The 21374-nt window shown below is 41.2% G+C and overlaps 1 protein-coding gene across 3 annotated transcripts in view; it reads left to right on the top strand.

Moving 5' to 3' along the window:
- OSBPL1A (oxysterol binding protein like 1A) overlaps positions 1 to 21374 on the top strand; it is a 78416-nt gene that overhangs the window by 52436 nt on the left and 4606 nt on the right. For all 3 annotated transcript variants that reach the window (XM_055703553.1, XM_055703555.1, XM_055703554.1), the window contains 11 exons: positions 3925 to 4078; positions 9108 to 9183; positions 11690 to 11824; positions 12140 to 12237; positions 12968 to 13150; positions 13656 to 13763; positions 13855 to 13944; positions 14195 to 14321; positions 17609 to 17725; positions 18507 to 18630; positions 21095 to 21185. In XM_055703553.1, coding sequence (XP_055559528.1) covers positions 3925 to 4078; positions 9108 to 9183; positions 11690 to 11824; positions 12140 to 12237; positions 12968 to 13150; positions 13656 to 13763; positions 13855 to 13944; positions 14195 to 14321; positions 17609 to 17725; positions 18507 to 18630; positions 21095 to 21185 — 1303 coding nt within the window. The remainder of the gene's footprint in view (positions 1 to 3924; positions 4079 to 9107; positions 9184 to 11689; positions 11825 to 12139; positions 12238 to 12967; positions 13151 to 13655; positions 13764 to 13854; positions 13945 to 14194; positions 14322 to 17608; positions 17726 to 18506; positions 18631 to 21094; positions 21186 to 21374) is intronic.

Here is a 21374-nt window from a genome sequence, read left to right on the forward strand (position 1 = left end):
CATCATGGGAGTGGTGGAAACGTGTAATTAAACTCGATAACACATGGATTGCAGGAGAGCTCTTGGTTTCAGGATTGAAAGCTTAACATGTCAAACTCTTTTATGGTGATCGGGGGGTGGGGGGTGTGTGTCAGGCAGGTGATGGGGGCCGGGGGAGCATTGGGGAAGAGAAGAAGCACCAAACAAGTAGCAAAACATTCTAAGACCAATGGCATCTCCTAGAGAGCTAGGGAAGTTACTAGCTTTGATTAAGAATACAGACCTCAGGAAGCATATGGAAACAGAATACATGTGCAGAATGCTGAAAAATGGCTAACCATGTCAAGAATTAAAGAGTGAAGGTACTCGCAGATAAGGCTCCCTGGTTGTTGGTTGTATGCAAATTGCATACCCAATTTGGGAAGAGCTTAGAACTGTCCTAATTTTTCTTTTTAACAGGTTTTATCTGAGAGGTGGGGATTTTCTGCAAACGCAGCTTTTGTGTGTATCAAAGGGGGTATTGATGGTTTTACATAGATGCAATCTTACTATAAAAGCAGTTGTTTAGAGGAATATTTAGACTGTACTAAAGCTAACCTGTCATAGTAAAGCTTGAGCTGTTAGGTACCACTAACGGGTGCTGTTTATAAAGAATGCTTCTAAATGGTACAAGAGAAGTAGTAGACTAGTTCTTTTGCTTTTTGCTCACTTCCTAGTTTGTCTCCCGTTACCAGCTCACTTTAAAAGTTGTACAAAAAGCATAGAAACTTACTGCCCTTCCTTCCATGTTTAGGGTAGCTTGTCAAGGGCTTTTTTTGAACGCTACCAAAAATGCTCCACAACCTCTGTGCTGCCTGTGGGCTTCTTGCTTTGAATATAGTTAAAAGCATGAATTCAGGTATCTCAGAGAGGGATGGGAAACACCTGGTCAGAACTCAAACCCAACCTTGCTAGCGGTTAAACACTACCTTTTTTCAGGTGTATTTGTTAATCAAATACATTGGCCAAACTTTTCTATTTGGAACTGAAGATTTACCAGTTGTTGCAATAGGAGATGAACTTCCCTTGAGTTAAGTTTCTGTCATTGCTTCCGCTGTTTCCCCTTGCTCTTCCACTCTTGCAAAATGTAGCCGGTGTTTTTACTGTTACCCTGACACTTCAGGTTTCATGAGCTGGAGAGCTTCCTAGTCAGCCTGGTGGTGTCTCAGGATCACTTAAAAAGTTTGGCTTCTGAACAGGCATTCTTATTCCTTCTCCCCTCTCCTCAGCCCACACCCACTTAAGTTCAATAGAAAAAAAATCCACCTCATTTTCTTCTAGTCATCTGTTTGACAGCTGCTCTGTAGCAACTTGTGAATATAAATCTTTTTTTGCAGTGACGGGGGAGTATGCAAATCTTAATTCAGAAAAGAGTTAGCTGCAAGTACACGGGAAAGAGCTCAGGCTGAGTTGCCTGTTGGTCTGTGCTCACAATACAATACTAGGCTTGTTCCCTCTGACACCTAAACAAACGCAAGGCTTGTTAAGCTTGTTGGGTCAAAGGAGGTAACTGAGGTTGAGGGATTGGAGACTGAGATCGTTGGCAGGAGCTGGTGTAGACGTACTTTCTCAGTGAGAGCAATTTCTCAGGAAGATCAGAGAGATGTCTCTAGGGAGCAGATTCTTATAACAGTGCCCGGATTCATTCTTCTACTGTTCTTTGTTGTATAGCATGCTTTTGTTGTATTAAGCAAGGCACGTGCCCTGGAGAAGGCTGGCTGGTCACCGTCTACAGCTCTGGAGAGGTTTGCCAGGTGCTGAGCTCAGTCCAGCAGAATCGCCTCTCGGCACTGTAAGGTCAGCCTTAGGAGAACTGATCATGTGTGTAAAAAATCCTTGGTTATACTGAGAAGCGTATCAGAGGGTGGTCAGTAGCTCTGGTGCAGCCTACCTGTTCTGCCCTTTCTGCCTGTGCAGTCCTAGGCCTGTTGCAGAAACTCAGACTGACGGAATTTGTGTGTTGTGACTCTTGTCTGAAAACAAGACAGCGCTGGATGGTACAGAAGAAGGGAACCTTACAGGAGGCAGACGCTTTGCTTTATGTTACTGGGTTGGCTTCGTGCATTTCTTGTCATGATAACCACATGTTGGGCAGCTCTTTCAATAGAGATGTGGAATACTTCACCTTGAAGAGATTTATAGCTTGCCCTGTGGTCAGGATGCTTAGGCCCACGTGTTACACTGCTAGAGTGTCTCTGCCTCTCTGATATTTGGATACACAACAGTGTTTTCCTGACTACCTGGGCTCCTGATCTCTGGAGAAATCTGTATTTTATGTAACAGACTTGTCCACAAGTAAAAATGCTTCTCCTTATCCTACTTGTTATATATAGTACCACCAAACTAATGCTTTGATATGTTATATCATAATATGGCACAGAACTAGACTGACAAATGGGGAAACTTGTGAGAAGATTCTCTGGAGTGCCAGTCCACTTTTTTAGCATATCCTCAGCACCAGCTGGCAGTTCTTTTTCATTCCCTAGCAACTGGCTTAATTTCAGTACTGTCTTGATGAGGGTAGGGATGGATGTTTTTGATGAAAGGAAAGATTTCCTTTATGCTCCTAGATCTCACTCTAGAGAGGATGGAGACATGGTGGCACAGCCATCCATTCATCAGGATTTTATCCTATTCTTGACCCTTTTGTAATGTGGATGTAGTAGAAAATCCTCTTATCACTGTCCCTTTCACCAAACATAATTTACATGTTGTAGAGAAGCTGCTGGCATAGTTTTGGGGTTTTTTTAAGAGAAAACAGGAAAGCACCTGGGAATGGACAGCTGTGACTGAGATACTCTTTTGGATGGACTACTACTTCAACAGGTTTTGATTACTAGTTTTGAATTAGAATCAGCATGTGAGAGAATGACTAATCTTGCAATTGTTTCTCTGGGTATTTGCAGCCAAAAGCAGGAGCATATGCTGAAAGAAATAGTACGTAGCTGGAATGGTGTCTGCTGCAGTTTCTGTTCACTTTTTTCAGAAGTGGTGAGGCTTGCATTAAGCTATTTACCATTCGATGTTGTACCTGGTTTCTGCTAAAGGATTTCCCAAATGGGATAGAAGGTGCATCTTTACTTGTCTTGAGTCGTTCCTTTGCTTCCTGGAACTTGCAATTGGATAATCCTTTCACAGTGTTGTCAGTTATGAAAGAAAAACATGAAACAAAAATACAGCCTTTTGCCAAGAAATTTTTACTTTCTGATTTGGGGCAAGACCGACTCTTCTCCAGAGCTGGTTAAGCGTTACCTGACCAAAACACTGGTTGGAAATAAAGTGGTGTCACTAATGTTATTTTTAGTTCTAGATGTGATTGTGGATTGCACTATTAACCTACCTTCCAGAGTACAAAGTTTATCTTACTGATTGGAGAGCTCATCATTTTGACTTTGCTGGGACTTTTATGGCTAATGTAATACACTGTGTGTGATACCTCCTTCTGTTCTTTGATACTTGTTTTGTAAGGTGGGAAGTGAAGGTTGCTGAACAGCAGTGACTGTCGTAAGAATTTAGTCCAAAGTGAAATATTATATAGAAGAAGGAGTCAATACTTGAATGTTGAGGTAACTGTGTTTAGTTAGGTGAGGTACTGGTGTCTTTATGACACTGGCACTTCTCCTAAGCAAGTTGTAGTAGCTTCAGCTTAGTAAGAATGTCAAATTTTGCCTCTGTTTGCTAGGTGATTTTTAATGTATTGTGTTCTTGCTTGTCAAGCAGTCTCTTTATATCTAGATACAGAGCTGCAGTGGTCTGTGGCAGTACTAGTTACTTACCAAATGGATGCTGTCATCAGAACACGGCAGCCTACTTAGGTTTCAGTTTTGTACAAAGAAAGAAGATCTGTTAGTGACTGAAGTCTAGCACAGGCGGTAGATTCATTAACATGCACCTGCTCTTTTGCAGATTCAGAATCTGAAAAATCATTAAGTGGGTTTGAAACAACAGCCTACTCGTTGGAGGACAGCATGGATTCAAAAGATACAATAACTTCAAGCATGTCTGAAGAAAAGGTTTGTGGCAGTGGGGAGTCGCTGTCTAACGGGATCAAAAAACACAGGTAGGATGTTGCCTGTTCTTAAGGTATTACAATATGCATTAATGGTGAGTAAAAGACCACAGGAATCTCTGATAAGCTAACTGTGAAAACTTCCAAAACTTTGTTAGGAATGATTGACAAGTAGTTGGTTGTGCTATGATTTTATAAAGAATATTTTTCCAAGGCTAGTATGCTCCTTTGCATCTTGTTTTTTGATGATCAACTCTGATTAAGTGAAAATAAAATATAATGTGCTATGTAAAAATGAACACACTTGGCTTTTAATAGATCTTATTGAAATCTATGTGGATTTTAATTCCTTCATGTATCTTTAATGACCTATGCCTCCTATTGCCTCTTTAATTTCCAGTCATTTGATCCTTCCGTTGGTATCAGGAATGAGTGAAAAATATTGCTAGCCTGGCATCAGAAACTCAGATATGAACAAAGGGAGTCCTATTCTAAAAGTCCTCATCCATGTTTTATGTGCTTATTTTGTGTTGTCAAATGATCCATTTTTGTTTGTTTCCTTGCTGATAAAGAAGGACAATAGGTCTGGAGTTAATGAGATGTAATAGACACCACTATTCTCGAGTTTCAGTGAAAGGGCAATATAAAGTTTGTGCTACAGATCAAGCCAGACTTCAGCATGTTTCAAAAAGACTACTTTGGAAGTGTTTTGGATATGCAGAATGATGATGGGGGCACCACACTTCTGTAAAAACAGGAAATTAATGTTCAATTTTACAGAAGCAGAACAGGCACGCATAATTACTTGGTATCTTAAATAGCTAAATTGCAGTGACTGTTGAAGCATGTGGTAATGCCAGAGACCTGATGTTTCAAGGTTCAACCTTTGCATGTGTATCCCTCCCATAGTAGGCAAAGAATAAGGCAGATGAGGGCGTGCAGATGAGGGTGTGAGTGGAGTAATGGGGTTGTTTGGGAAGGTAACATAAAGCAGCTGACTAAGCGTGTTGCTCTGCACTCTTGTGCTGTTAGCAAGGTGGTATTTATGGCCTTGGCTAAGTGCCTTTCCTAATTAGAGCAGGAAGTTCAAGGGTGGGGGAGAAGCACTAGGTGAAGGTGGACATTGAATTGCATTCATTGCCTAGGAAACTATGAGGAGAAAGGCAATTCATGATCCGCAAGAAAATGGTGATGCATGTTGACATGCATTGTCTTTAAGAGTTTTAACAGAAATTGATCTTCTGTTTACTACAAAAAAACCCAAAAATTGGCAGGTTTCCATATTGCTGCACTTACGCTGTCCAAACTGTAGGCAGCCGGTGACTGGAGGAGCATTTAAGATCTGCTGATTTTGTAAAGGGGAATGAAAAGTAATAAGCAAGTACCTGTGCATGAGTTGTTCCTCTGAGTTGCATGTCTTTAGTGGTAAAGAGAGTATGGGGTATTGGCGTAAAATGAATGTGTAAATTGGCTAGCTAATAATATACTGCTAAAGAAAAGTGGAAACATCTGACTTGCATGTAGGTAAGTATGTGTGGTTATATTTATGTGACTAAATGGCTACAGAGCATGTTCTAGATTGAGCTGTAACTTCAAGCTTTTTTACCTGGCACCTTGGTGACACATCAGGATTTGTCCACAAAGATATTGATGCAAACTGTTTTTCCCCAGAGCTCAGCCAATTTAAACTTTACCTCCTAGAGAACCTTCTCAGGGAATGGGAGTTGTGTGGTGTTTCTAGGCTCATTTCTGAGTTTCTTGGTGGCAGTGATACTTGGCCTGGTATGGGATCTGTTTGATGTGACTTCAGAACCGTGTTAGCTACCTGGAGCTGCTGGCTCCAGTTAGTACCTCTTTTGGGTTTGGGGCTAGTTAGAGAGCATGTGGTCAACTATGCATCGTCTGTGATGCCACCTGCGTCCTTTTTGGAGCAGACACCTTAACTTCTTGATGCTGTGCAAAATGAGGGGGTCAGAATAGTTTGACAGAACTTAATTCTGTGATTACATCCTTGTGTTTGCTGTAACTTTGTTTACTTCTTTTTGTGTTAGCCACATGGAAACAAGTCACTTAGAGAATAGCCTAGATCGATGTCCTTTGCTTAAAGTCTTGATACTTTCTTGTGATTCCTCAGATGAACCGAGGATCTGCATCTCCATCTGGGTTGCATGTGAAAATACCTAACACTGTTTAGCAGTCAGTATAAAGAAGACTATTTCTTACCTTAATCTAGAAAACCTGAGCTCTAATCTGCCTCGCTTGAGCGATGAGGGTTTTGCACAGGGAGGTGGAGGTCAGTTTTTAATGGAGGGTTGGGGTGGGGGTGGGAGGGTGGTTTTGGAGATATAGGAATAAGCCTGCTGTTTCCAAGGAATTTAAAGTGTTGGGATGTACTTATAAATATAGGTGGAACCAGTGCCATTTACCTTATTCTGATTTTTTTATTAAGGTAGTTTCCATCCTACTGATTTTTCATAGAGTATTTTGACAGTGGACTTAATTTTTGAAAACTTTTTGGGAGGGAATTTGAGAGACAGGAAAATAGTCCATTAAGTAATCCGGAAGCATTCAAATCACTTCTTTTTAAGAGGGAACTGTTTCATTTGAGCCAAATTAAAAAAACCAAAACCAAAACCAAAAAAAACCAAACAACAAAAAAACCCCACCCACACACAAAAACAAACCTCAAAAAGAAAACCAAAACCCAAAAAACCCAACCACCCAACCAAAACCCCAAAAGACCCTTGCACAAAAATGTTTTATTAATACCTGTCAACATTTAACAGCCACTTGTTGCTGCTGTTTACCTCTTACTGCTGAGGTTTCGTAGTCAGCTTTCCCTTTGGTCCGCTGACTGGGGGCCTTTCAGAATGTAGATGTGTTTCGGTTTAACTTTTTGCGAGCCAGGAGGTTATTCGGTCAGATGAAGAACAAGCTAAACATGCCTTTTTCACACCATATGCCTCTCCTTCCCCACAAGATTCCTGTAACAGTTGATATGCTATAGATAACGCTTTGGACAAGTGTTTTTGTTAAAATGAATGCTCTTAAATACATCTTATCTGTTCTACTGCACAGAAATTCCAGCAGATGTTTTTGTCACTTAAAGCTATAATTAACTTCCTGAGTCGTTTCTAAAATTGACATCTGGAAGGAAATTTTTGCATTCACAAACCTTACCCTTAATCGTAGGGAGTATGTCAAGGTTAGTAGGACTCAGGTCTTGGCTGCCTGTCATTTTTCCACGTGTTCTTACTTGTCCCTGGGATCTTTCTCGGTGGCTTAAAACTGCTTTGTTTCCTCAGTATGTGTGTGTTCTGTGGGGAAAAGAACTGGCTCTCATATCAGGTGTGGCTGATACAGATAAGAAATATGGATGAAACTGAATGATAGCTTTCAAGTAAGCAAGCAAATTGAACAGAGGGACATGTTAACTTTAATGAAATTTAAGTTTTGTTGTGAAAGGAAAGCAATGTGTATACTGTAGCAAACTTTAACAATGTATACACTTGAGAAAACTAGAGGCACATCAGTGTGTTTTATATGCAGAAGGGCTTACTTAAACACAAATTCCCACTCTGCTAACTGCTTTTGTTAAAGAACACACAGAAAAAAGTTAACACTACAAATGAAGGTAAGACTGAATACTTGGTGGACACTGTCCTCTTCTGGACATTTGTATCAAAGCATCCACAGAAGTATTTTATACTTCATATTTTTCAAGATTATCTGTTTCATGAAATACTTTTGTATCAGTGGAAAATCAGAATAGGGAGTGAGTGATATCATGTTTGTCAATTAAAAGAAATCCTCCTACACACTCATCCCTTGCATGGGAGCTTAGTAAAACAATTCAGTGTTAGGTTGTTAGCTACTTGCTAACAAAACAGTTTGGTACTGTGAGGAGCTCAGGCATATGGCTAGGTTTTTGATTGGATGGGTGCTCCTTAAAATATGAGCATTTTTTGGGTTTGTTCTTTCTGAAAACTGAAGCATCAGCCCTGGTAAAGGTGTTTCAGTAACAGATAAATATGGGAGGCAACACAGCAAGCAGGGCTACTGAAACTAACAACTTAACCACTACTCAGGCTGATTTTCTGTTATTTTTTTTCTCTTGACCGTGTTTCTGTTTATCAGAAAAGGGGTGTGGAGGAGGCAGCTACAGCCTGTTTGCACTCTCTGGAAAGGTATTGCTTTAGTTGCTTTGAGCAGAGAAGAGACCTCCTTGGTTAGGAGGGCAACGTGATCATTCAGACAGCTAACTAAACTTCAAAAATCAAACAGTTCATGCAGTTTGACTGAGCTGTAGGTGATTCTTATCTACTGAGAATTTTTCTCATTGGTAATAGCTTCATGAGCCAAACAGATTTTAGTGTTGTAGACAAAGGGCTTTGGCTGTATTTATGCCTTTCTATAGGTATATCGGATTAATAGTTTAGCTGGTCAGTAGCAGTAAGAAAACTGAATGAAATCTGTACCTGATTTATCATAAAGCTGAGAAATACAGTCTGCATTACTCAGCCTAAATGTTGGTCTTGAAAGTACATTTAAGACTTGCTTCAGAATACATCAGCTTCCTGTAGAACAGGCTGCTCTCTTTTCTTTTCTTTAACAATGCTGCTTTTTCTGTTGTAGCTGAGGGCTGGTTTTAATACGGGCAATAAATTTCATGGCCTTTTGTTGTCCGTATACAAGTGACTAGCAAAAAAATCCCAAACCCACAAATCTGTTCAGATGTAGTGAACATACTTATGTACCTACTCAGAAAGAACTTTTTCTTACAAAGACACAACTAAATAGCCACTATGAAAATATTGTTTCAATAACTGATTTAGAAATTCTCTTCCACTGCACTTATGCAAAACGAAGGGAATGGCTCTAATTCTGTTTTTGGGGAAATTCAGATTTCTGTGTAGGTAAAACAGTTTAAGTTCTTCAAAGTAGCACTGTAAAAAACCCTTGGGAATTAATTTAAAAATTTGAAAACTGTCACTTTCCAGAAAGATCATTTGGGTTTCTTAGTAATGGTTAGTGATGGAAAACTTTTCTTACTTCTGCTTTCTTTCGTTCCTTTCCTCAGAACAAGCTTGCCATCTCCGATGTTTTCCAGAAATGACTTCAGTATCTGGAGTATCTTAAGAAAATGCATTGGAATGGTAGGTAATCAGAAAGCTATGATAAAAGATGTGAAGTAATTGTTTCACTTGAAGCCCAAAATAAAACTTTTTGGGGAGATAATTTTTTTTTTTTAAATTTGCTGCTTATGCTTTATTTCCTTTCACAACTTGAGAAGGTAAGACTTGGTCAGAGCAATATTCACAGAATTACAGCATGGTTGGGGTTGGAGTGGATTTCTGGAGATCATCTAGTCCAATCCATCCTACTAAAGCAGGTTCACCTCGAGCAGGTTGCATGGGATCATGTCCAGGTGGGTTTTGAATGTCTCCAGAGAAGGAGACTCCACAACCTCTCTGGGCAGCCTGTGCCACTGCTCTGTCACCTTCAAGGTAAAGAAGTTCTTCCTCATATTCAGGTGGAACTGCCTGTGCTGCAGTTTGTGCCCGTTGCTCCTTGTCCTGTTACTGGGCACTACTGAAAAGAGCCTGGCCCTGTCCTCTTGAAACGCGCCCTTAAGATATTTGCAGACATTGAGAAGTTCCAGTCTTAGAGAGTCTTGACTCTCAACCTTCTCTTTTCCAGGCTAAACGTGCCCAGCTCTCTCAGCCTTTTGTAGCCCTCTGCTGGACCCTCTCCAGTAGTTCCCTGTCTCTCTTGAACTGGGGAGCCCAGAACTGGACACAGCGCTCCAGGTGTGGCCTCAGCAGGACAGAGCAGAGGGGGAGGACAACCTCCCTCGACTTACTGGCCAGGTTCGCTGCACCTCAGGATCCCACTGGCCTTCTTGGCCACCAGGGCACACTGCTGGCTCATGGCCAGCTTGCTGTCCACCAGGTCTCCCAGGTCCTTCTCCCAGAGCTGCCTCCCAGCAGGTCACCCCCAGCCTGTACTGGTGCATGGGGCTGTTCCTCCCCAGGTGCAGGACCTCACACTTGGCTTTGTTGACCTTCATGAGGTTCCTCTCCTCCCACGTCTCCAGCCTGTCCAGGCCTCGCTGAATGGCAGCGCAGCCGCTGGTGTATCAGCCACTCCTCCCAGTTTTGTATCATCAGCAACCTTGCTGAGGGTGCGCTCTGCCCCTTCAGCCAGGTCACTGATGAATATGTTGAACAAGACTGGACTCAAAACTGACCCCTGGGGAACTGAAAATGTCTCTCGATTTTAACCCTTAAAGTACTTCGAGGTAGCAATTTTTCTTTTTATTTTTACTTTGTGAAAAACCAAACCAACCAAACCAAACATAAAAAGCTACTTTAATTTTGCTCTTCTCCCTTGTCCTTAGTATCTCTGTCTTCCCCTCCCCCCCCCACCCCCCCACCCCCATGGTGTTACTGGCCAGATGGTGGCCAGATCAGAGGTTAGCTGGTTGGCAGCTAATCTGTTTCCAGCTAAGGGTGAATTGAGAAGATTGCTTCTCTCCGTTAGATCCTGCAGTAGGTTGAAAGTACTTACTGCTGATAAATCTCTTATCAGCCTGTAACAGTAGCCTACAGAAAGGAAAGTGTATATTTAGTCACTGTTGTTTTCTCCTCCTCTTCATGCTGTAGTTAGAAACAGCACCAAGCAATGAGATGTGGAAATGCCGGGGGGTGCATGTTTCAGCAGCTCCAAGTCTCCTGAGTTGTTGTGAAGTATCTGAGGCTTCTCACAGTGGCTTTAGCAGAGAAGCATTGTAACCTTAAGATACAAAGAGTAGATTGAACACCTGTCTTGCATAAGGTGTGTGCAGGAAAAATATCCACAAAGGTCTTAATTCTGCTTTGCAGAAATTGCTGTACAGAAGTTGCAGTTTGAAGGGAGGGTTCGGCAGAACTTGGAGTGAGTTGTGCTGAAGTGTCTGCTCCAGTTGTTAGTGCCAGATGCTGATATTATGGTTAAGAACAGTACTGTTTACTGCGCACATTGCCAATGGTCATATATATGCTTTCAGTTTGCTACTGCAGGCAGTTTAGAACATGCTATGTTGTGCATTCAGAGAGCATGCTTTTTAAAACTGGGAAAGAGAATAAACAGCATCAAAGCTATAGGACTTCTTTTACATTTTTATTCCTGTTACAAAAAATACCTTTTTTCTTCAGAATACAGAATCTATGTTTTTACTCCTGTGCCACCATGTTGCCCTGTCCTTTCTCATCCTCCTGCCCCCACCTGCCTCCAAAAAAGATAATAGTGTTTAAGTAATTAGATGGCCTATAGCTATTTTAAGAGTGATAAATAATTTTGTCTTTAGAAGGGTCCTTAATACTTCATTCCATTGTTTCGTCTCAGCTTCTTAATGCATTTGTTGATAGGAAGTTAGTTTGCTTGAAGTTTGATTTTCTTTTTGTGTTAAAAGTAGCCTTAACATCAACACAGATAAGCTTATCAAGCTCATAAGGGATATACAGGGTTTTTTCTTTGCAGCATTAGCAGAGCCAGGTCAAGCACATTGCATTAGCCCTAAGAGTATCATTTATTTTTGTAATAAGCCAATTACACTTGGGTTACTGCAGGCCAGTGTATCTAATCATTTGGTTTTTAACACAAATTTCATTTGTGCTTCAGGAGTTGTCCAAGATCACAATGCCGGTTATATTCAACGAGCCACTGAGCTTTCTACAGCGACTTACAGAGTATATGGAGCATACATACCTCATCCACAAAGCCAGCTCACTTTCCAGCACAACCGAGCGAATGCAGGTACTTCGAGTGCACTAATTTGTGCTAGCTCTTTTTTCTTCATTGATAGTCTTATTATAGGAGAAACGCCTGTAATTCGCTGCATGTCAGATTCTCTTATTCGTTACCTAGTTTTGCTTATCTGGGAAAGTTTTGCTTTTCCTAAGGCTTGCCTAAAAAAGGCTTTTGATGAAAATTGTTTATTCCTCTGCCTTGCAAATAGAACTTTGCTAAGCTATTTCAGAAGAATCATTCTGCAATACCATGGCTGCTGTTGATGCTTGATAAAGTCTAAAATTCAGGAGATTAACTTTGTACTCTTACTTTTTTGAATAGTGTGTTGCTGCGTTTGCTGTGTCTGCTGTAGCCTCGCAGTGGGAACGTACAGGGAAGCCATTCAACCCATTGCTTGGAGAGACTTATGAACTGATCAGGTAGTGAACAGAAAATGCACTGGAAAGTGGAGAGTGATGTTCTGTGTAATGGATGTTTCATTAGACTTGTCAGGTGGCTTGCAGACTGCTCGTTGGTGTGTAATATTCCACCCGTTCTCCTAGCAGCTGCTGGAGGTGCTTGCAGTGCATTTTGGTGTTCAGCCATGCACCTTCCAGTGAAGGGAAACTACTTAACTTTTCAACTCAGAGCAGTCAAAGGAAGTTTGCCAGGTTTAAATGTAAGTTTTTTTACAAAAATTACTTTTCTTCTGAAAAATTTCTGAATGGAATTCTGAATGAAAAGATGCACGGTACATAAGGGAGGTGTTGGAATTGTGATATTCATTATATGAGTGTCCAGAATACCAATAGGCAACGTTAGGCTAATAGACTAATAGTATGTAGCTGGACTTAGCAGATTTTTCTCTCAGATGAGGGTTTGGCCGATTTTTATGTGACATTTTAAGGAGGAGGTCACTATCAAAAGTAAACATATTGTCTGATCAGATTTGGTAATTCTTGTTACCTTTTTACATTATGGCCTCAGTTATTTAGAATGAGGATGTTCTATGTATTAGTTGATCTGTCTTTTTGTTTTGTCCTAGAGTTTTAACTCTTGCACTGAGTACAACTGTGCATGGGTCCAATCTGCTTCACTCTGGGGAAAAGAACTGCAGCTTCACTACACTTGATATGTAGATACATGTTTTTGGTAATCTTTATTTTGCAGAGATGATCTTGGATTTAGACTTCTCTCGGAGCAAGTTAGCCATCATCCACCAATCAGTGCTTTCTATGCTGAAGGCTTACATAATGATTTTGTGTTTCATGGATCAATTTATCCTAAACTGAAATTCTGGGGCAAGAGTGTGGAAGCGGAACCAAAAGGCACAATGACTTTGGAGCTTCTTGAGTAAGTTGATAAACAATAACTGCGTAGGCACAAGTGCCCACATCCATGACGATTAGTGTGCAGTAAAGTCTCGTGGCTTAGGAATGGATGTGTCTAACACCCACATCCTAATGTCTGATGGCAGATGACTTTGTGGGGAGGAGGGGGTGAGAAGATGAAAGGAACTACCATCATTTCTTTTAATATACTGCATGCTAATGGTAGCAGTAGTTGGGGCTTGTGTCTGTATGTTCTGCAGACGCCTGGATGTCAGTCCTACTAAGACTAGCACACTTAGGGTGCTGTTGGCTTTCCTTGTGTCATTCAGTGCAACAGTGACTGCACTGAAGCAGCTGTTCTAAGGAACAGATAAAATTGGTAGCAATAGGTTAATAAAATTCTTGGGTTTCCTGACTTACTGCCATGCCCGTTTCAAGACTTGGTGTGATTTATAGATGATGGCTTGTTGCAGGAGTGACATCCAGTACAAAGATACAGTATTTTAATTTTTATTCCACTCCCTTAGACACAATGAAGCCTACACGTGGACGAATCCTACGTGCTGTGTGCATAACATTATCGTGGGCAAGCTTTGGATTGAGCAGTATGGAAATGTGGAAATAACTAACCATAAGTAAGTCAAGAGTGTGAGTGCTTTCACTTGCTGCCAGTTTGAAAAGGAAAAGCATTTGGAAGTAATTGGTGCCCTCTTGTTCTGCCTTTAGAACTGGTGAGAAATGTGTACTAAGCTTCAAGCCCTGTGGCCTCTTTGGGAAGGAGCTGCACAAAGTTGAAGGCTACATTCAGGACAAAAGGTAACAGCTTCATTCCTAGTAGGAAACAATTGGCTGCCCTCTGTTTCTGATGGGAGCTGTAGAACTGAATGTCTTGTAGAACTGCATAGCCTGTCAAGGGCATGAACCTGCAACAGCAAGGTTATGGATTGTGTAGCACCAGCAATGGAGTTTGGAGAGTTGTTCTCAAAAGCTCTTTTAAATATTTTTGTCTGAAATGATGCATTAAATCTCTTTAAGCTCCTTTGTAAACGTGGTCTTTTTTTGGCAGCAAAAAGAAACTTTGTGCGCTGTACGGGAAGTGGACTGAGTGTTTGTACAGCGTTGACCCAGCTACTTTTGAAGCTTACAAAAAAAATGACAAGAAGAATGCAGAAGAGAAGAAAAGTGGTAAACAGGTATTAATCACGTAAAGAGGTGGTATCTCAAAAGTATGATAACACAGCTAAATACTTTAGTAGCATTTAAGAGCATTAAGATTTCTTTTCACTTATTCTCTCTTTCCTGGTAGGATACAAAACAGATTGGATGAGTACCAGCACTAAGGGATAAAATGCTTTCTCTCTCAAGGATTTGTATCCAGACTTCCCAAAACTGGATACTTCTAAATACTGGTCTATATACCTGCCTTTTCTTCCCAAGTTGCATGCAGAAAATCACATGGCTATTGGTTGGACCATGGTTCTGATCATATGTGATAATATTTGTATCCTAGTAAGAGGATTTGGACTCTTAGAGGCAGGATAGACTAGTTTCTCATCTTGATAGAAGATCATATTTTCCAGCTTTTACAAGGAATTTGTGTATTGCTTGCTGTTAAATTTTCACAACCATAGAAAAGCTTGCTTTTGTTTTTTCTCCACAGTTGCTTTTTTTTCCCCCCCTTCTGGAAAAAACCCTCTTTCTTAATTCTTCCAGATTTCTGGTCAACAGTATCTTTTTTGTTTAAGGTGAATGTGGCAACATACAGCTTGATGAAGAACAACCACTCACATAGTAGGTTAAACCAGGGACTGTTCTTCTTTGACTGAAGCGAGATACCTTTTTTGTTGGTTTGGATGTTGGTAATTTTTGTACTTAAGAGAAAAAGAGACAGAGAAGTCTGAAAGCAGTTGTTCCTGAGCAGGTTCAGATTGTTGCTCTATGTGAGATTGCTCCAGTGCTTGTCATCAGGAGAGTGTTAAAGCACTGGGGATTACTGCTTCTCTTCTAGTCTGACCCTGTGAGCTCTAGGGAGAAGGAGCAAAGAAAAACATACCCTGTATCTTTGTTCAGCTACCACTTTGCATTTTCCAACAATGCTTAAGAAGGATCTTGCTTTTCACTTCAAAATGAAGCATCCTATTGCATAAAGCTCAAGCTGCAATGTTGCTCTGGCTCCAGAAAAGCATGCTTTTTCTACTTATTTAATAGAACTATTTCTGTGTTAGGAAACTCTAAGCTTTGTAGCGCACTCTTATGAATCGGGTAGTCTTTGTTGAGTATGTTCCTGCTGCCGCCTTGTGTTTGAGGGGCTGTTATTTACAATTTTGAGCATCTAAGTGAGCCAAGTCTCATGCATAATGTCTGGATGTGGTTTGTCCCTTCATGGTAGTGAAAGGTTCATTCAGGCATGAAAGTACATGGCCTTTCAAATTGCTCCCAATTAGAATTTTCAGATTTATTTAGTTGTTTTCCAGCTATTCCTTTGTGCTGCATTGCTACTAATGAATAATCACTTCTTCTCCCTTTAGGGGACCTGCTTGGATGCAAGTCTTTTTGCAAGTTGTCTTGGATTTTCCCCCCAAATCCCTTTGATTTTTTTTAGGGATAAAACTTAAAATAATTTTGCAGGGAGCTAGGCAAACCTTCATGTATGCTAAGGTGGTATTTTACCAACATCAGGAGAGTTACAGTAAACCTGGGGTTACACCAGGGTGATTCTGCTCTGAATGAACCGGAGCCTTCTTTAATCAAGACCAAGCATTTCATGCCGAATTGTCAGTGCAAATGTATGGAAGAGCATAATGTAAGGCGACAGCTACTGCCCTCACATTTGCCTCTTTTACAGACACCAGAAGTCTTGCTTTGGCAAAGTCACTTGCTACCCTGCTAGAAATATATTGAGAGGTTGAGTAGTGCCGAGTATAAAATACGGATCACTGTGGCAAGAGCACATGAAAATTCACTTTTTACCTAGTTCTTTGTAATTCTTACCACATTTTTAAGATTATGTATCCAGCAAGCACGAATTGCAGTGTGTACTGTAGCATTTCTATAAAAGTTGGTTTGGAGTTTGACAGTCTGGTATTGAAGTGTCTTTGTTTTGATATAAGTATATATTTCTAACCTGTTCTGCTTCAAATTCCCTATTTCTGAAAGACTGATTGGTGTCCTTTAAAGGAAAGAATGGCAGGTTGCCAGCACAGTTCAGATGTAGTCAACTAAAAGCCCTGTTTGTTTTCCTAGTAGCTGAGGGACTGAACCTGGTCTGCATGTTGTTCTGGTTACTTTGCGACCTGTTCGTTATTAAAAGCACTGTACCCAAGTGCTCCACAGTGAAACGGAATCCTTACTACTTCCTAATTTTCTTGGAGGAGTAACACATGAATCTTCTAAGAGCTCAACCAAGACCAGTTTGGGTACTGGATTTTTCTGCGCTAAAACATCAGTCTGTATTATCTGATGCAGCCATCAGAGATCAAAGCTTATTAACAGCAGGATTAAAGCAGTTGGCATGTAGCCAAAGCATTCAAAGAATTAGTTGCCTTTAAGTGCAGCTTTAATTTCCAGTGTCTTTGAAACATGCTGCTGTTTTTAGCTGTGCTAGTGACACCAAGTTTTCTTAGGAGAGCCGTATTCATTGTCTAGCTGGTTTTAGTTCAGTATTGTAACATAGGCTTGTGTGGCAGAATTAGCGTCAGCAGCATTGGGCCCCAGCTGCTTTAAAGCTGTTTGTAAAAAGGGTGATGCTTAAGAACTACTTCAGGTCACATCTACACTGTGACCACCAGTTATTCTCTACTGCCCTTGTACCCCTGGGTGGAGTTTTTCCCTTTCTGGGAAAACCACGTCACAGTGCTGTGCCTGCAGCTGCTTCAGGCTGTGTATGTCTGCCTTCGTAGGATGCCCTTCCCAAAAGAAGTGGCTAATCTGGGGTATTCATTTAACCTTTGCAGTTTGCCGTTTCAGTAGTATAGTGGTCAATGGAAAGGCAGGTTCCTCTGAGCGAAGAGCAGTAGCGTAGGGCTTTCTGTCGTGCACAAACTGAAGGCGGCGTTTGCATTATGTGCTGGTGTTCCTTTGATGTGGAAGGGTGAGGAATGTAAGTTCTGTTCTTCAGCTTTAATGAAGCAGCAATGGAGTCAAATATCAGGCATGGAAATGCTTGTGTTTAAGGAAACGGGACATGTCTGTGGTGGAAAAATTGGCATTTCATAACACTTGAACATCCAGATTATATCTATGAGGAAATTGATGCAGGAAACTGCTGGTAGTCTTCCATTGTGAAAGAATTGGGAGTGCGCTGTTTGTGCTGTTATCCTTCTTGCCAAACATCTAGAAAACTTTCTTTGTTGCTGAAATTACTTACTTTTGGTCAAGGAAATAATTTTACGTAAGTTCCAGTGTTGAAATGAATGGGTGTAAATGGTTTATGACTCCAGATGGTTTATGACCTCCTCTTGTCTTTGTGTGCTGCCTTTAGGTGGGCAATACTGAGGACCCAGATGAGATGCCGCTGCCAGATTCTGAGAGTGTGTATGTTATTCCTGGAAGTATTTTGCTATGGAAGATAACTCCAAGACCTCCAAATTCAGCACAGGTCAGCTATGCTTCTGCTTACTGAAAGTGTGTGCTATCCTGTTACTGTGTTCAACACAAAACAAATCCATTTGATGTCTTTTTCATTAAGTCTCAAGTCACCTGTTTATTGCAACAAACTTTCCCACTACAATTGTAACTCTATAATGGGGGGTTGGAAGGATGACTGCCACAGGCATGACTCCAGAGTTAGTGGTATTTCTCTGGAAAACAGGACGCTTCGTGTAGCTAGTGGTATGGGGACTTTCCCCACCTCTCCTTTCTACCCTGCTCCCCCTGCTGAGGTGCCTACCTTGTGAGAAGTCTCTTCTGAAGTGCTTTATTTGACGACATGTACTTGCTAGGAGATGCAGAGCCTGCATAGCGTGCATTGGTGCATGAAGGGCTGTGGAGCTTGAGAGCCAGTGGGTGGAATACAAGGGTATGTGTGCAACTGGAAAGACAAAGAATTGGAATGAGAAAAAGTGCCCTCAGTGGGTTAATCAAGGGGGAATCTCTCTACAGAGATAGGGAAAATACCAGTAGGACTGGAAAAAGAAGATAAGAGAGAAATAGTGCACTGAGTAATTGGATGCTGGCCTGCTTAAACAGAAACACCAAGGATCACCTACACGCTGCCTGACAGTGCAGATTTGCTGGTATCTTGAGTATTCCTATCTTGAGTGACTAAATAATAAAAAAGCGCTTGGATGTTTGTTTTCAGATGGCAGCTTTCTTGTGTATTAAGATTAGCAGCTAGAGACATCGTAAAGTCACATTTTATCTTTGTCTCTGAATTTCAGATGTATAATTTTACTAGCTTTGCTATGGCTTTGAATGAGTTGGACAAAGAAATGGAGAGTGTCATTCCCAAAACTGACTGCCGGCTACGACCAGATATCAGAGCCATGGAAAATGGAGAAATAGGTAACTTCAGTTATTGGCAACGGTGGTTTTATATTTTATGCTAAAACTGAGGGACTGGGGAAAAAGTAAATTCCACATTCAAGCTGTTAGATGAACTGTTAGAGTAAGTAGCTTCCCATAAAGATACATTCCTCCATGCTGCAAGACAGTAACTCTTTAGTACAGCCTTCTGCAGGTTGCAGTAAACTTCTAGAAAGGTATGTCATCCACCTGTACTAGGGCTGGTTGAGATGGAGTTTCTTCGTAGCAGCCCATATATTGTGCTGTGTTTGACAAACGTTTTGGCCACGTTGGTGACCAGAGCAGTGTTGATAACACGAGACTGTTGTAGCTATTGCCGAATAGCATCTGCACAGTGTTAAGGCCCTCTGTTTCTGGGGTTGGCACGAGGCTGGGAGAGCACACAACTGGGACAGCTGACCCAAACTGACCAAAGAGATATTCCAACCATGTAACATCATGCTCAGCAATAAATTCTTTGTGTCAGGGGGAAGCAGCTATTGCTTGGGAGACTGGCTGGAAACAGGTCTGCTGGTAGAAGGTAGTGATTGCCTTTGCATCAATGTTTCCTCCTTTTTTTCTGTCCTTTCACTTACTAAACTGTCTTTACCTTGACCTGTAAGGTTTTTTCACTTTTGCTCTTTGATTCTCTCCCTTAACCCACTGGAGTAGATAGGAGTGCACAAGTGGCTTGTGGGTGCTTAGCTGCTGGCCAGCAGCCCACCATGCCACCTCCTTGCTTATGATCTTCCATGTAAGCATGAATCGTAAACTTCACGATGCTATGCTATTTATTTAGCTTTAGGCCCTCTGCTGTGCTCCGTAGTCAAGCCCTGTAAGTGGAAACTAGCCTAAGACTAAAATCTCTGAGCATCGAAAGGGAGTATTTGTGAAATTTTCAGTTTTCTGTTTCTGTTAGCCTGATGCAAAAGAAGTATTTTGATATACCAGTTCTGAGAAATACAGTCTAAAATATTTAAGTGAAACTGTAATGCCAAAAAATATAGTTAATACAGAATCATTCTTCACTGGGAGTTGAACACTTCTGTTGTCCTGGAATAGTGAATTAGAAATGCATTATGAGATTTCCAGTGAGTAGGGACAGTGTACTTCTTGGAAACCTCATCGAAATTATTACTGTAGATGCCATAGAGTGAAAAGTGTCTTAGTATTCTGACACATGACTCGGTGTTAAATCCTTCAATACGGTGTGGAACAGCCTTCCCCTGGCCCTCTTTTGCTCCTTTGGCATTTTGCGTATTAAAGCAGGATGGCCAGCTTTGTAGACTAAAAGCGTAGGGGCTCTTGCTTTCTCTGGATTGCTTAGTGATTGGGGTAAGTCATGAAACCTCTGATTCAGTTTCACCTGTGTAATAGGGCAATGGCTGTGACCACATCTGATAGGTACTCTGAGGTCTAGGTACGAAAAACAGTGACACAGGCATAATACAGTGCAATTATACTTGTGCTTTTTTTTTTTTTTTTTTCACAGAAGCTGATAACCATTTATTTGAAACTTTTAAAAAAGCAGATCAGTGAATTCCCACAACCAGTCTCCAGCCTGTGTGATTCTTTTGTGGCCAGCAGGATGGATGTACTTGGTTCAGAGCATCCCCAGTAATTTGTCTAAACTTGAAGTGCAAACAGTTACGCTGTCTGCAATGGGCCATATTCCCCAGCTCTGTAGTAACACCATAAAGTTCCTCTAGCAGACAGACTGGTAATACGCAGTGTGTTAGTAGCTGGCAAGGTAACTGGGAACAGCTGATAGTCTTCAAAAATGGTTCTCTCAACTATGTCTTTCTAAGATGTGATGTTTATGAAATGCTTTTTGAGGATTCAGGTGTGAAAGAGATCGCCCTTCACCTAATCTGCTTCTTAGTCTGACTTACTCCTCAGACCTTCTGACCATCCCTTGTGCCAAACAGAAGCAACTGCTCTGCTTGTTGAGGTCTGTGATCTGTGCTATCTTAGTGTGTTAACAAAAAAAAAAGAAGGGATACTGCAGAGAGACAATTCTTTGTGGTTTGGAAATGAATATTCCAAACCCTTATTGCCCAGGGACTGGGCACTAGTAACAATTTACCCCAAACCTTAACAAGAAGCAGGAGGTCAGACTTCTGAAGTAAATCCAGCATTATCTTAATCAGTTTCCCTACTGAAATAAATTCTAGGTACGCCACCTCCCCTAGCTCACATTTGCTGTCTACAGCAAACACATTTTCAGGGTCCTCGGGCCACAAGCATAAACATGTATTTAGCAGTTTCACCCTGTGCCACAGCTGGCCTGGCGTCGCTATTAGACTAAACGAGAAGTCTTCTGTGTTATGTAGGCAGCTTTTTAAACGGACATCTTCTACTAGTTCCCGTATTTATTTGCTGGCTCAGATGGAGTAATGGCCCTGTCTTATATTACACTTTAACATCCTCTTTATTTTTATTTGTGTGGTTTTATTCCTTCAAGATCTAGCTAGTGAAGAAAAGAAGAGGCTAGAAGAAAAACAAAGGACTGCCCGCAAAAATCGTTCAAAGTCAGAGGAAGACTGGAAGACGAGGTTAGCGTGCTTGCTTCTGTGTTCATGTTATTACATAAAGGTTTTGAATATTCAGATTAACTGCCAGTTCACGCCGGTGACCTGCAGTGTTGTGTCAGCACGAAGAGCTGGCATCCTCAGGTTTGGTAGTACCGCTGCTGTATGTGCAGGCTGTAGTGCTTCCAGGGAGAAGCATCAGGGCTGGTCTCA

This window comes from Falco cherrug, chromosome 3 (assembly GCF_023634085.1).
Source record: "Falco cherrug isolate bFalChe1 chromosome 3, bFalChe1.pri, whole genome shotgun sequence".
In the NCBI taxonomy this organism is placed as follows: Eukaryota; Metazoa; Chordata; class Aves; order Falconiformes; family Falconidae; genus Falco; species Falco cherrug.